This window comes from Electrona antarctica (assembly GCF_951216825.1).
Source record: "Electrona antarctica genome assembly, chromosome: 13".
NCBI lineage: Eukaryota > Metazoa > Chordata > Actinopteri > Myctophiformes > Myctophidae > Electrona > Electrona antarctica.
This window is the reverse complement of record NC_136794.1, coordinates 48,677,279-48,691,197: the sequence shown is the minus strand read 5'-3', so window position 1 is coordinate 48,691,197 and position 13,919 is coordinate 48,677,279. Positions and strand designations below refer to the sequence as shown.

At 45.3% G+C, this 13,919-nt stretch overlaps 1 protein-coding gene across 3 annotated transcripts; it reads right to left on the bottom strand.

The window, feature by feature from the left end:
• Nucleotides 1-865: 865 nt before the first annotated feature.
• nabp1a (nucleic acid binding protein 1a) lies at nucleotides 866-7,741 on the bottom strand. 3 transcript variants are annotated; one of them, XM_079518468.1, is made up of 6 exons: nucleotides 6,480-7,741; nucleotides 6,078-6,216; nucleotides 5,548-5,619; nucleotides 3,284-3,368; nucleotides 2,564-2,678; nucleotides 866-2,182 (listed from the first exon to the last, which is right to left on the bottom strand). In XM_079518468.1, the coding sequence occupies exons 1-6, from the start codon at nucleotides 6,577-6,579 to the stop codon at nucleotides 1,968-1,970; spliced, it is 726 nt and encodes a 241-aa protein (XP_079374594.1). In that variant the 5' UTR covers nucleotides 6,580-7,741; the 3' UTR covers nucleotides 866-1,967. The 3 variants fall into 3 exon arrangements, with proteins under 3 accessions (XP_079374594.1, XP_079374595.1, XP_079374596.1); XM_079518469.1 differs by having other exon boundaries at nucleotides 2,564-2,639; XM_079518470.1 differs by having other exon boundaries at nucleotides 2,564-2,636.
• Nucleotides 7,742-13,919: the final 6,178 nt, after the last annotated feature.

Sequence of the window (13,919 nt, the reverse complement as noted above, 5' to 3'; positions counted from 1 at the left end):
TTTGCGACATAATGCACATTCAACATCGGCAGTCACACATGCAATAAAACATCATCATCTGTGGGTGTTGTTGTAGCTCATCAAAAAGGTCTACAATGTATGCTAGTGTAGTTCACTTTTATTAAACTAGATGGCAGTGTGACATGAAACATCACAGGACTTGTTCCCTCCTGGGACAAACTGAACCAGTGTCGGTAGGTAGCTCTGCCGAGAAAATGTTGGGTGCTTGTGCTTCAAAACATTACAAAGCAGTTGCACCTCTAAAAGGCCCAACCACTTGAAGAACTCTATTCTGGGACAAGAAGTATATCCACAAGCTGTTGTGAGCAGCTACATTGAAGAGCCAGAATCTGTCGCGTCCACAAGTATGCCCTTCTTGCTCTGTGCAGAATACGGCAGAAAACACCTTCCCATAATATGAACCAATATGTTTACATCACCACAAAGATTTTAACCCATTTTGACCTGAGATCAGATTCTAAAAATGTCTTCTACATCCTGACAGTTTTCTGAAAAAGCTATGTTTCTATGTCAGTGGTTCTTCGATTTTTCAAAAATAGCAGACCTACAAGCTCATAGCGCGCCACTCGGTGGCGCGCTATGAGCTTGTAGATCTGCTATTTTTCAATAGCTAAAGCATAACATAATGCCAACACCAAAAGGGGTTCCCCCCCCCCCCCCCCCCAAAAAAAAATGGGTTAACCGTGGACAAGTGTGATTGCATCCCTTTGTTTGGCGTGCTATCAAAAAGGTATGCAATTTTGGCTCCAGTCTGTTACGAAGTCAGCTGCTGCTGAGACTCCCAGTTCAGTCGAGGAAAATACAACGTGACCATGTTGTCAAACAAACTACAGAAAAACCCACATTGGCAGAATTATTGTAAAATTTATTTGGTGAACCCCTTTTGCCAGTAGATAAGAGTAAGTGGTCCCAGCTTCATGAAGGCTATCATTCACAACTGAAGGCAAATGGGGGGGAAAAAACAAAATGGAGAACAAAAAAGAAAAGAAAAAACTATGAAAACCGTTGAACCTAATTCTAAGCTACATATCAGTTGTTAAATTCAAAACTATCACCTTTCCTTTCACAGAGTCACTTCTGATACGATTTGGTTCAAAGAGGAAAGACCCTTTACTAGAGTTTCGCTTGTGCATTCAGTCCAAGAGCTCATCTTCACCTACTTAAGGCCTTGTTTTCCACCCAAAAAAAAAGCAGAACTGTATTTCCTGAATCAAATGACAGCGAAGGTTTGTATTGTTTCCGCTATAAATTAAGAGAAGAAAAGTGCATCAAGTGTTCAAGTAGGGTGTATAGTTTCAGAGAATAAAAACAGGGATGGGGTGTTGGGAGTTGATACTGTAACCACTGATTTCCATTTGGCTGTACGCCGGCCGGTGTTGCACACCAACCGGAAATAGCTGCATCTACACGCCTACAACACGATGCAAGGTGTTGTGAGCTTGTAGAGCAGCCATTTTCTGTGTTTGCGACACGCTGTGCAACCAAGTATGAATTGGGCATAACACTGGCACAGAACTGACAATTTGCAGTGGGAAATTGGGAGGAGGGGGGAGAGGAGGAGGAGGCGGCGGGCTGGGAGATGGCTGGCCATAAGACATAAAAAGACAATGCCAAAAACATTTGACAGTTCCAACAAAGTTCCATGAGCGTGTCAGCCTGTCAGGTGGTTTATCAGAATTACTCACTGTGTGGCTACCCGGTAGCCACTGCTAGCATTATACTCAACAAATGACACATTTAACTATGGTTAGATTGTATAAAATAAAAAAATACTCATAGTAGGAGCCTATTTGTTTATTTAATTGTTGTGAAAGCCGGTCTTGGCTGTGAAAGCAGTGAGGGCTGGAGGGCTACGAAGAGGAAGGGAGGAATATATGGGAGAAGTACATTCTCCACATGACCCCCAACCCCCCCCCCCCCCCCCCCCCCCCCCCCCAACCCCAATTTTATCTTTTGGCACGACGTGGGTCCCTGCCGTTGCTAATGGTAACCGAGGGTTTGGTTGCCGTAGTAGGAGGTCCAGTAGCAGTTACCGGGGGTGCACCGTTGCCAGGCGACCGGCCATTGGATCGCCCTACACCCCCGAAGGCGGAGGAGTCCCGGGGTGCGCCAGACGGGGCGCTGTTGTTGTTGTTGGCAAATGGTTGCATGGCACCGTTACCTGTGGAGATGCAATATGACAAAAAGAAGTGACAACGATAGTTGCAGTTGATCTAACTCATTATTATTGACTGTATATTATAGCCTGTAAATATCTATTGTTGGCAGTTATACTATAGATTACTTTAACCCATTTTGACTGAGATCAGATTCTAAAAATGTCTTCTACATCCTGACAACCCAAAATGGGTTAAATCACACAGAATGACATGTCTGGATGGGGGGGGGGGGGTGTAGGCCAATTTATTTTTTACAGTGTTCATGAAGGAGACTAAATCCAGAACCAGTTCACAGTTAAATACAGCTGCTTCCCAAACGCAAGTAATCAGTACCGTAGCCAAGCAGCTGAATTTGTTACACTCAATCCGTTTCAACAGCTTACCTGGCGGGGCAGGTGTACCTGAATTCTGAGGCGGAGAGGAGTTTCCCCTCTGATTCTGGTCTGGTTTATTACCCCCCTGTCGGTCAGATGGACAGAACATTGGTTTATTACCCCCCTGTCAGTCAGAGAGACAGAACATTGTCACAGGATAATCTAGTCTAGTTGTCAACTAGGTGTGTGTGTGTGTGTGTGTGTGTGTGTGTGTGTGTGTGTGTGTGTGTGTGTGTGTGTGTGTGTGTGTGTGTGTGTGTGTGTGTGTGACACCACAGTCTGGAAGAGGCATTCCTTACAAGGTGCTTAAGTACCAGCGTCTTAAGGATGCTATTATACAGCTTGGCTACAAATGTAAACTACTTGTGCTCATATTTGGAAGCCTCGGTAATGTCCATAAATCAGTCGTGAGGGGCCTGCAGATGGCAGGCATGCCCAATAAGCCGAGAGCTGATCAGGCATCGGCAAAATTCTGTTCAGTGTCTGCAATAATTGGCAGCTGCCATATATGGAGAAGGCGATGCTTTCTGTACCCGTGATCTGTATCCTGAAGCACTTTTTTCAAGTTTGTGCATCCACTATTGTTTGTGTTCAAGAATTTCTTGTAAAATGTGAATGCAAATAAAGATGTTAAATGTGTGTGTGTGTGTGTGTGTGTGTGTGTGTGTGTGTGTGTGTGTGTGTGAGAGAGAGAGAGAGAGTTTATTTGGAGGAGTGGAAGGTACTCACAGATTTGTTTTGCTGATTGGACTGGCTCATCAGCTCTTGGTTTGGTTCACTGAAGTTTGGCACATCTGAATACACCATGCAGAACCTGGGAAGAAAAAATGAGGGGGGGAGGGGGGGAAGCACGTTGAAATAGGGGAGAAATTATTTATTGAATAATTGTTTGACAGGAAATGAGGATAGTATTCAAATAGTTCAGATGACGTCCCATTTATATTACTTGATTGCATTTTATAAACTTGAAATCCTGTATGCCTCCTCAAAGCTGTGTCTGCCCCGACTCGTATACGGTATGGAATTTAACCCCTTTTGGTGGTTAAATTCTCGTAGCGCGCCACCAAGTGGCGCGCTACGAGCTTGTAGGTCTGCTATTTTTGAAAAATCGTGAAAATGTGGCACAAATTTGGAATTTATATTTACGTTTTTAACTCAAGTCTTTGCCCCTGGGGGGGTCCCTGGAAGAACACATTTTCAGATGGGGGGCCGGAGGCATATTACATATAATTTTTGGGGTCCTTGACATGAAATATTGAGCACCACGGATATAGAAACATGAGGTTTTTCAGGGAAAAAAAATACATTTTAAAAAGACGTTTTTCGGCGTCAGGCCTAAATGGGTTAATGTAGAATCTGGTCTCAGGTTTGAATGGGTTAATGAAATGTGCTTTGTGAGGTCACGGTGACCAATCATGTCATGTCATGAGGGATCTGTGATGAGTATTATCATGAGGCACTTCATTCACTTATTGCTCTGTCATTGTATGGTCTAAAATTAATCAGAGACGACTCCATTATGAAAATAGTTCAGTTGCTGGCAGCCCTAAATTGAAACGCGTTCAGACCATTACTGCATGTTCACTGTGATTGTCAGGTCATGTTACATTGAAATCATGTCTCAAGGAATGACATATTTTGTCCATTTTACAAGACTTTCACAAACCTGACCCATTTGTTCCACATGAACCATTATCACAGTAATTCATAATTGGGTGTGTATACACAACGTGCTACAAAACAAATGCGTTTTCCCCTGACTGCACTGAAAGGAAACCTAGCTGTCACTTTATACTTTTCTTTAGCATTTAATGGTCAAAAACATGGCTGCTTTGAACAGTGAAAACAATACATTTTCATTACTTATGTATAAACAGTAAACACTACACTGGGTTGGGTCATAATGAGAGCATCTTTACACCTGGGTAAAAACTGAATCCATTCTTTTTTGGATCAAATAGTAATCTCAGCCAGACAGATGGCTTCTTGGTTAGAAGTGGGTGACAATATTATCACACGAAAAGATGAAATTACCTACCTAGGTTCCATCCTGGAGGCAAATCTTTCCGGTGATAAAATGGCCACCAACGTATTAAAAAGTCAACCAAAGAACAAGATTCCTATACAGGATCTCCTCACTGGTCAACAAAAACACCTTGAAGACCCATTTGACTGAACAGGAGCCCTTAAAACAAGGCTCCAAACTTCCCAAAACAAACTGGTCAGGCTACTACTGGGCCTCACCCCCCGAACCCACCTCACCCCTGCCCACTTTGACAGGCTGGAATGGCTTAGGGTTGATGACAGAGTACAGCATCTTGCAATGGGTCTGGTCCACAAGATTCGATACACCACCAAGATACCCATGTACCTGTCTAGATACTTCCTTAATGTTAACGAAGTCCACACCCACAACACCAGAGGGAGTTCAACAAACCCATGTGCAACCCAGATTCGGCACAAACAAGGGACTAAATTCATTTCACTCCTATGCCACAAAAATGTGGAACGCACCCTACCAACTGTCATTAAGACATGTGAATCCCTTGACTCCTTCAAAACCGCTCTCAAAGGGCACCTACAGTACGGACGGCTGCCATTTGAAACTGGCCCCCGTAAAATCTGAATCCCCCCCCCACCCCTTTCCCCCCCCCCCTTTATGATGATTTCCTGTTTTTGGCTAAGTGTATATTTGTACGTCTCTAAATGTTATGATGAATTGAAACGGTGGACCGTAAACAAGTGTAATGCTTTATGGTGTCGTCCACTCACAGTTAACAGTTTTTGTATCGAGTTGTGCTTGAAATGTACTGTAATTCTGCAAACTGTTCATAAATACTTCAATCAATCAATCATGGATCAATATTTCTGGATCATTGCTGAAAAGGTTTGTGCAGCAAGTTGGTGCACACACCAACTTGCTGTTGGTGCACACACGGCAACAGGAACTTCCTACAAATATAAATAGACCATGTTGTTGCTCGGCTACTCACTCGCCTATCTTCTGCAGGTCTCCACCTCTCCCAGTGTAGAGGGTCAGAGCGCCCTTCCAAATGGAAGCATACCTATTGGGGGGGGGGGGGGGGGGGGGGGGTGCAGACAACAAAAACCTGAATGACTGACAAAAGACTCAAGGTGTTATCATATCATGTACTATTTGAATTTGCAAACAAGCATTCATCAGCGACTGTGCGACTGTGGCTCAAGAGGTAGAGCAGGTCGTCCAATGATCCATGGGTCGGCGGTTCGAATCCCGGCTCCTCCTGTCTACATGTCGAAGTGTCCTTGGGCAAGACACTGAACCCCACAATTGCTCCTGATGTGCTGGTTGGTACCTTGCATGGTTTCCGCCGCAATCGGTGTATGAATGCGTGTGTGAATGGGTGAATGTAATGCACAATCTATGTAAAGCGCCATATAAATGCACCATTTTACCATTTAGTATTTGAATACTGCTGGACTTGCCCCTGTGAATGACAGAAAGCATGCCTGTGTGTGTGTGCGTGCGTGCCACCCTCTCTACCCTCTTGTCAGCCGGATAATGTCCCCTGTCTGGATGATACTGCCAAGCTCGTCCCACACGGAGATGGCAATGCTCCCGCTCTTGTCCGCCACCTTGCAGGAACGCACCTCATGGCCATCCTTGGTTTTAGTCACTCGCCCTGACAAGAGAAGAGAGACCCACAAGAGTTAACAAGATTAGTCTAAAGAAGAACCACAAGTCTTCAAGCAAAACAATGTCAAATGGCTTGTATAATTGTGTGTGTGTGTGTGGTGGGGGGGGGGGGGGGTGCACGCGCGTGCGTGACAGACATACGTTGTCCCTTTAAGGAAACGGCCAACGAGGAGGAGGAGGAGGTGGTGGTGGTGAAGATAAAGGCATGCAGAGAGCAGTGACTGACATGTACGAGGATAGAAAACTCACCTATTTCCAAAACGATGAATACGATGTTCAGATTCTTCAATCCGGGCTTCACGTCCTTGATCAAGAACAGGGCCTCGCTTGTTGTGGTGGGGTTTGACATCGTCGTTACAATATATATATATTTGTGTATAAATGAATAAACCTAAAAAAGCTGGCAAACGTCAAACTTCCCTCCTCCCAACCAACCCCCCCCCTCTCTCTCTCTCTCTCCTGCCCCCTGTCACATAAACCTGCTGCTGAGCTACCAGTGACTGCTGGCTTCAGGCATCTAGCGAACTAGCATGCTAGCTAACGGTCGCTAGCTAGTTTATGCTGTCAAAGTGTCAATGTTTATTTGTAGTCCGCTTATTTCACTGTTTTATTACGAGGCCGAAACGTGGAGAAATGCAGTTGAAACTCCCTCCTCTCTCTCTCTGCTCTCCAGCCGAGACGACAACGCGCTGCTATTAAACTATCATTATTGTTAGCATTAGCTGTTAGCCTGGTGCTTTCTGTTGTTTTCCCTCAACAACTTTCTGTTAGCCATCGCGGCTTAATGTCACTTCCTCCTGCATGTAACGTTACCTCGCGTGGAAAGCGCATTTAAAACAACCCAAGTTTGGTACTTTTTTTTAATATAGCTTATCGTTTTGGTTTTCTCAAGACGGGCTAATCCCTTACAGAAATAATAACTAAACCTGAATAAAGAGGTCTAGCCTACTAGCTATAAGAGTGTTATATCACATTCGGATCTTTATCGGACTTGACACTGACAGTTAATATTAACGGTTATTAAATGCCTCAAATTAGGCTTAATTCTCACAAGAAAAAGGCACAGCTTCCCACTGACTTCGTGTGGTTTCCACACAGTATAAGTTAAGTTTATAAATAACCACGTTAGAGTGCGGCTATATCTTCATCTGTGTATATTGTTGTCAATGTTATCAAGTCCAATCTTTTCTCTTTTGTTAAGCTTCTTGAGCAAATAGAATAAGACGATCTATAATCTCCCTCTCTTTCTGTTGTGAGCTTCCTTCTCGTCCTGGCCAACTGCTTTGTTTGCAGATCTAATTTAAATGTGTCTATATGACTATGGCGTCATATTGGCCACACACTGTCGTTTAGATTAATATATTTTACGCTATTAAAATGTCAGTGATCGATCCCTTCTTATGATTTTTCTAACCAGGCTAAAGAAAAGCCCATTATTTTATAGAAATTAAATAAATCTTGCACGAGCTGTGATGATATTCTCCCCTCCTTGCTTCAACAATGCCCCCCAGAAAAAGCCACCTCAGTATATACGCGCTGCCGGTCTCATTTATAGCAACGGGCCAGTCCCACTGTGTCGCATGGTTGAAGGGGCGTGTGGGTGGATGTTATTGTTTTACTGGACTTATTTTATTTTTTAAATAAACTACCTGTGTCTCTAGACTGTTAGGATTCTACGACATTACGTGAGAACGTCTCCTTGTTGGTCCTTGGTGGCATTTCAAGTTCAACGGCAATATGTGAGCTGGAGAGAGAGAGGGAGAAGTGTTTATGGAACGTTGGTTTGTTCCAAACCCTCTCCTTCTCTGATTGGATCAAATACACAGAGCGAGAGAGAGAGAGAGAGAGAGAGAGAGATAGAGAGAGAGAGAGATTGATTGATTGATTGATTGATTGATTGAAGAATTTATTAACAGTTTGCAGAATTACAGTACATTTCAAGCACAAACTCAATACAAAGGCTGTTAACTGTGAGTGGACGACCCAATTAAGCATTACACTTGTTTCCAACAGGGTCCACCATGTTCAAATCATCAAAACATTTAGAGACGTACAAATAGACACTTCTATAGACAGAACAGGAATTCATCAAAAAGGAGGTAAAAAGGGAAAATAAATATATACAGTGAGGGGGAAAAAGAGACTGTTGTAACATTGTAATAAATTACATTCTTATGTTTTACATGATTTGCAGCCAATGATGTCACTACGACGATGTCTTATTATAGGTTATACTTTCATGATGCAGTCCTTTACTTTACCTGACTATATATTTATCCACATGTATTATTCACTGTCTGTAGAACAGTGTAGATTAAGATTTATTTTGTGTCTGAGTCGCGATAATTTTCCTAATATTACCTCTCTCTTTGGGTTGGGATGTATGTATTGATTGATTGATTGATTGAAGTATTTATTAACAGTTTGCAGAATGGGTACATTTCACATGAAAGCACAACTCAATATAAAAGACGACACACATTTATTGTTTACAACAGGGTCCACCCTTTTCAATAATTCAACATTTAGAGACGTACACAACCTTCTGTATTAAAGTGATATCATCATCATAATAAAATAATTAAAAAAAAACATATCGTCATTCGTCACAATTGGAGATTTGAACCTGTACGGGGAAATTCCATTGGGTTTCGAGATGAACAATGTGACCATTGCTGAAACTATATACTCTATGTTTTCTCACTTAACAGTAGGCTAAAAACAAACCAAATGACGTAACATAAGTGGGAGCCTATATAGTTTCAGGCTTTCAGCAACGGTCACATTGTTCATCAGTGGTGACAAAATCATGAATTTGTTTCACGGTCCCATGTTAGGATTTGCCTCGTTAGGACCTGTTAGCATTGGCCGAACATCCTAACGCAGGTCCTAAACACTTCCTAACAGTCTAACGGCCAATGCGTTGCACTCCACGGCTCGACCCGACAAATGAAAAAATATCGTCACGAACAGGATTCGAACCTGTGCGGGGAAACCCCATTGGATTTCGAGTCCAACGCCTTAACCTCTCGGCCACCGTGACTCTATGCCTTAGAAGGTGGAAAACTTCCAACATATACATCAGAAATAAGTGAGCCGACATAGAGTAGGCTATTATATATATATATTTTGCCCAACAGGTTCATCCAATTCAAATGTCATGCTTGTGTTTATTGTCAATCTGATATGTCGGTTTATAATCGGTAGGTACGGGTAGCGGAACGTTTTGTACAGCTATGGCTTTGTAGTCTAAATACAGACACTAGGGGGAGACAAACACCCACGAAAGCCATTTACATTGGATTGTGGAGCAAAGAAGCCCACCGTCTCTGAAGTCCGTAGCATCGGACGGAGATTCACCAGCGTTTTGTTTTCAAGAGAAAAGAAAACGACTGAAGCCCCAAAACATCCATGTTTGTTTTTCCATGCGGGAGAACAGAGGGTTCGAATCTCGGGTGTCACATTTCTACCGTGACGGTTTGACTACCCCCCCGGTGGGGGGGTAGTCTGCAGTTATTACTACCCCCCCGGTGGGGGTAGTCAAACTTTAAGAGGGTGTTATAGGCATAGGCTACTACGTTTAGTTTCCCATGCCGTTTCGAATCTCAGTTTCGAATTAAAACAGCATTTAATATTAGTGTTTCATTTTAGTTTCAAGGACATGTAGAATTTAGTGTAGGCCTATTTCAAAGCAATTTTTACTTTCATGTAGTAGTAGTAACACCACAACCAGTGAAACTGGTGCAAATTGATCTAATTTCTGTCTTAATTGGAGCCACTAAGAGAGCTGGACTTATAGTTTGATATTCATCATGACATTAATTTTATATAGCATAGCTTCGGTATTGTTTTTGCAGTAGGCCTATATGGCACATAATAACAATATAATAGAAATGTTGAGCAAGATCTTCACAAATAGTGTGGATAATTTTAATGCTGGCTGGGCCAATTCTTATAGACATGTATTTTGCCATTTTGAATTCCATCCATCCATCCATCTTCAACCGCTTATCCGTAGTCGGGTCGCGGGGGCAACAGCTCCACCAGAGTGCTCCAGACTTCCCTCTCCAGAGCAACATTAGTGTCTTCCTCCTGGGGATTCCGAGACGTTCCAAGGCCAGTGAGTCGATGTAAGTAGCCTGTTAAGTAGCCAGGCTGGGAGTATTCTCTTCAGTGTATAACCAACATTTGAAGTGAACAGACCTCCTGACCTGTCTAGTTGAGTAAGTAGCATTATTCTGTATTTTAGCAAACTGCTGTTAGTGTAACTCTAAGTGCTTTTGTATTAGTAGTATATTATTAGCTTGTGTAGTAGTCAGTAGTTTATAGTTGTATTGTTTGTGTTGAAACAGTAGGCTAGTAGACTAGTTTAATTAGTTTCACCCTATAATAGGCCACTTGATAAGTAGTATAGGCCACTTGATTTCCTTGGGAAGTGTGAAGTGAGTGCTTTAGCCAGCACTCCTGGCAGACGATTAGCAATCAGTTGGATTGGCCTTATACCACCAGGTGAAAGCGTCAGCTGTTAAGCGGCGTCCAGCAAACGAAGGCCAGGCGAACAAAGGCGACAGGCGACTTTGTCAAAGTCCGACTTCGTCACTGAACGACAAGCTGTAGCATTGATTAGTGACATATATAGTAGTGTGATAGATATAGTAGTGTATTGTAGTATATGTTTAGTGATCTACAATGTGTTTTCTTCCTATTCCTGTCCTCTCTTCTTCCTGGCGGTCGCACAAACACTGGGTTACACCCAGATGTCGCGGCACAACTAATCTCATCTATCCTACTCTTTCAACTCACGTCGAGCAAGTGGTAACGGGAGGGCTTTGGAATTGCCACTCGGCTGTGGTGGAAGGCAAATCTGCTTTCATCTCAGCTTACGCATCCTTGCTCTCCCTTAACTTTCTTGCTCTGACTGAGACCTGGATCAGACCAGAAAACACTGCTACGCCCGCGGCTCTGTCAGATGTGTACGCTTTCTCTCACACTCCCAGAGCCGTGCGGACAGGTGGTGGGGTTGGTCTGCTCATTTCCAGAAAATGGAAATACTCCCCTGTTTCACTGTCACTATTCTCTCCTACCTCATTTGAATTTCATGTGGTCACTGTTTCTCATCCAGTCAAGCTCACCATTGCAGCTGTTTATCGCCCACCGGGCCCTGCTGGTGGATTCCTGGAGGAGCTGGACCATCTAGTCTCCCACTTCCCTGTCGCTGGCTCTGGATTCATCCTTCTGGGTGACTTCAACCTCCCGACTGAGAAGCAGCTAGACCCACTACTTTCGTTTCTCGCCGCCTTTGACCTAGTTCTTTCCCCATCTCCTCCTACCCATGAGGCGGGCAACCAACTGGACCTGATCTTCACCAGAGGCTGCTCTATTGCTAACCTGTCTGTCACTCCTCTTTCCAGTGAAAAGGGTAAGAAACTCTCTGATCACTACTTCATGTCCTACTCTCTCTCTCTCTCCTCTCCCCCCTCACAGCCCCTCCCTACCCACATGATTTCCTCACGTCACAATCTTCGCTCACTTTCCTCCACTGATCTTTCCTCTTCTGTTCTCTCTGCTCTCCCTGCCCCTGAATCCTTTGCTCTTCTATCCCCTGATACCGCCACAGATCTTCTTTTCTCTACTCTATCCTCTTCTCTCGACCATCTCTGTCCCCTCACCACCAGGCCTGCACGCCAAACTCCACCTGCCCCCTGGTTGTCGGACTCAGTGCGGACTGAGAGACGGAGCCTGAGAGCGGCTGAGCGCAAATGGAGAAAGGGCAACCTCCCGGAGGACCTTCTCACCTTCCAATCTCTCATTTCTACTTTTTCCTCCTCTCTATCAGCTGCTAAAGCTGCTTTTTTCTGCACTAAAATTCAGGCTTCTGCTTCCAACCCTAAAAAACTCTTTGAAACTTTCTCCTCTCTCCTACAACCACCACCCCCTCCTCCCTCCTCGTCCCTCCTCCCTGACGATTTCGCCAACTTCTTTGACAAGAAGGTGAACGATATCCGATCCTCCTTCCCTCCTCCCCCGGCTGGTGCCCTGCGCACTGCCCACACCCGTCTGCCTGCCACCCCCCCCTCTCTACCTTCATCTACTCCTCTTCCCCCCCCCATCCCCTCTCTATCCCACTTCTCTCCCCTCTCCCCTAACGAGGTCCTTCTCCTTGTTACCTCTAGTCGCCCCACCTCATGCTCTCTGGACCCGGTCCCAACCACTCTGTTGCAGTCTATTGCACCTGAACTTCTTCCCTTCTTAACCCACCTTATTAACACCTCTCTGACATCTGGCTACTTTCCCTCTACTTTCAAGACTGCCAGAGTCACCCCCCTCCTGAAGAAACCGACACTTGACCCCTCTGAGATCAAGAACTACAGACCGGTTTCCCTTCTATCCTTCCTATCTAAAACTCTCGAACGTGCTGTCTTTAAACAACTGTCCTCCTATCTCCACCAGAACAACCTCCTGGACTCCAACCAGTCTGGTTTCAAAGTGGGTCACTCGACAGAGACTGCCCTGCTGGCAGTGACGGAGTCGCTCCATGCCGCTAGAGCGAACTCTCTCTCCTCCGTCCTGATACTCCTGGACCTGTCTGCAGCGTTCGACACGGTGAACCATCAGATCCTCCTCTCCACCCTCGAGGGGATGGGTGTCTCAGGCTCTGCACTCTCCCTGTTTGCATCCTACCTGACGGGTCGCTCCTACCAGGTGATGCTGAGAGGGTCTGTGTCAGAACCACACAGGCTCACAACTGGGGTTCCCCAAGGCTCGGTTCTGGGTCCTCTTCTTTTCTCTCTCTACACTACATCTCTGGGTGCTGTCATCCACTCCCATGGCTTTTCCTACCACTGCTATGCCGATGACACCCAGCTGATCCTCTCATTCCCCCCCTCTGATACCCAAGTGGAGGCACGCATTGCTGCTTGTCTGGCTGACATCTCGGCGTGGATGTCGACAAACCACCTGAAGCTCAACCTGGACAAGACCGAGCTGATGTTCCTCCCGGGGAAGGGCTGTCCGCACCGAGACATGGCCATCACCATTGATAATGCTGTGGTGACCTCAACTCGGACTGCGAAAAATCTGGGTGTGACCCTGGACGATCAACTGACGTTCTCGGCAAACATCGCATCAGTGACAAGGTCCTGCAGATTCCTCCTCTACAACATCAGGAGGATTCGCCCCTTCCTCACGGAGAAGGCAGCCCAGGTGCTCATCCAGGCTCTCGTCATCTCCCGCCTGGACTACTGCAACTCCCTCCTTGCTGGTGCTCCGGCATCTGCCATCAGACCTCTGGAGCTTGTTCAGAAAGCTGCGGCTCGTCTGGTGTTCAACCGCCCCAAGTTCTCCCACACAACCATCCTTCTCCGTTCTCTACACTGGCTCCCCGTAGCGGCCCGCATCCAGTTCAAAACCCTGGTGTTAGCCTATAGGGCAGTGAAAGGAACAGCTCCTTCCTATCTCCGGGCTATGGTCGATGCCTACACCCCTGCCCGACCACTTCGGTCTGCCACCTCGGGGCGACTGATTGCCTCGTCACTCAAGGGTCCTTCTGGCCGATCCACACGGTCACGACTCTTTTCTGTTCTGGCCCCACAGTGGTGGAATGAACTCCCCACTGATGTTAGGACAGCAGAGTCACTGCCCATATTTCGCCGCAGGTTGAAAACCCACCTCTTCAGGAAACACTACCCT

Bases quoted from the DNA above. Each gene is read 5' to 3' on its own strand.
- nabp1a (XM_079518468.1), bottom strand. From the start codon at position 6,579: ATGTCAAACCCCACCACAACAAGCGAGGCCCTGTTCTTGATCAAGGAC. The intron at 5,620-6,077 runs GTAGAGAGGGTG...CCCCCCCAATAG, and splicing joins ATTATCCGGCTGACAAGAGG to GTATGCTTCCATTTGGAAGG. The intron at 2,679-3,283 runs GTGAGTACCTTC...TCTGACTGACAG, and splicing joins CCAATCAGCAAAACAAATCT to GGGGGTAATAAACCAATGTT.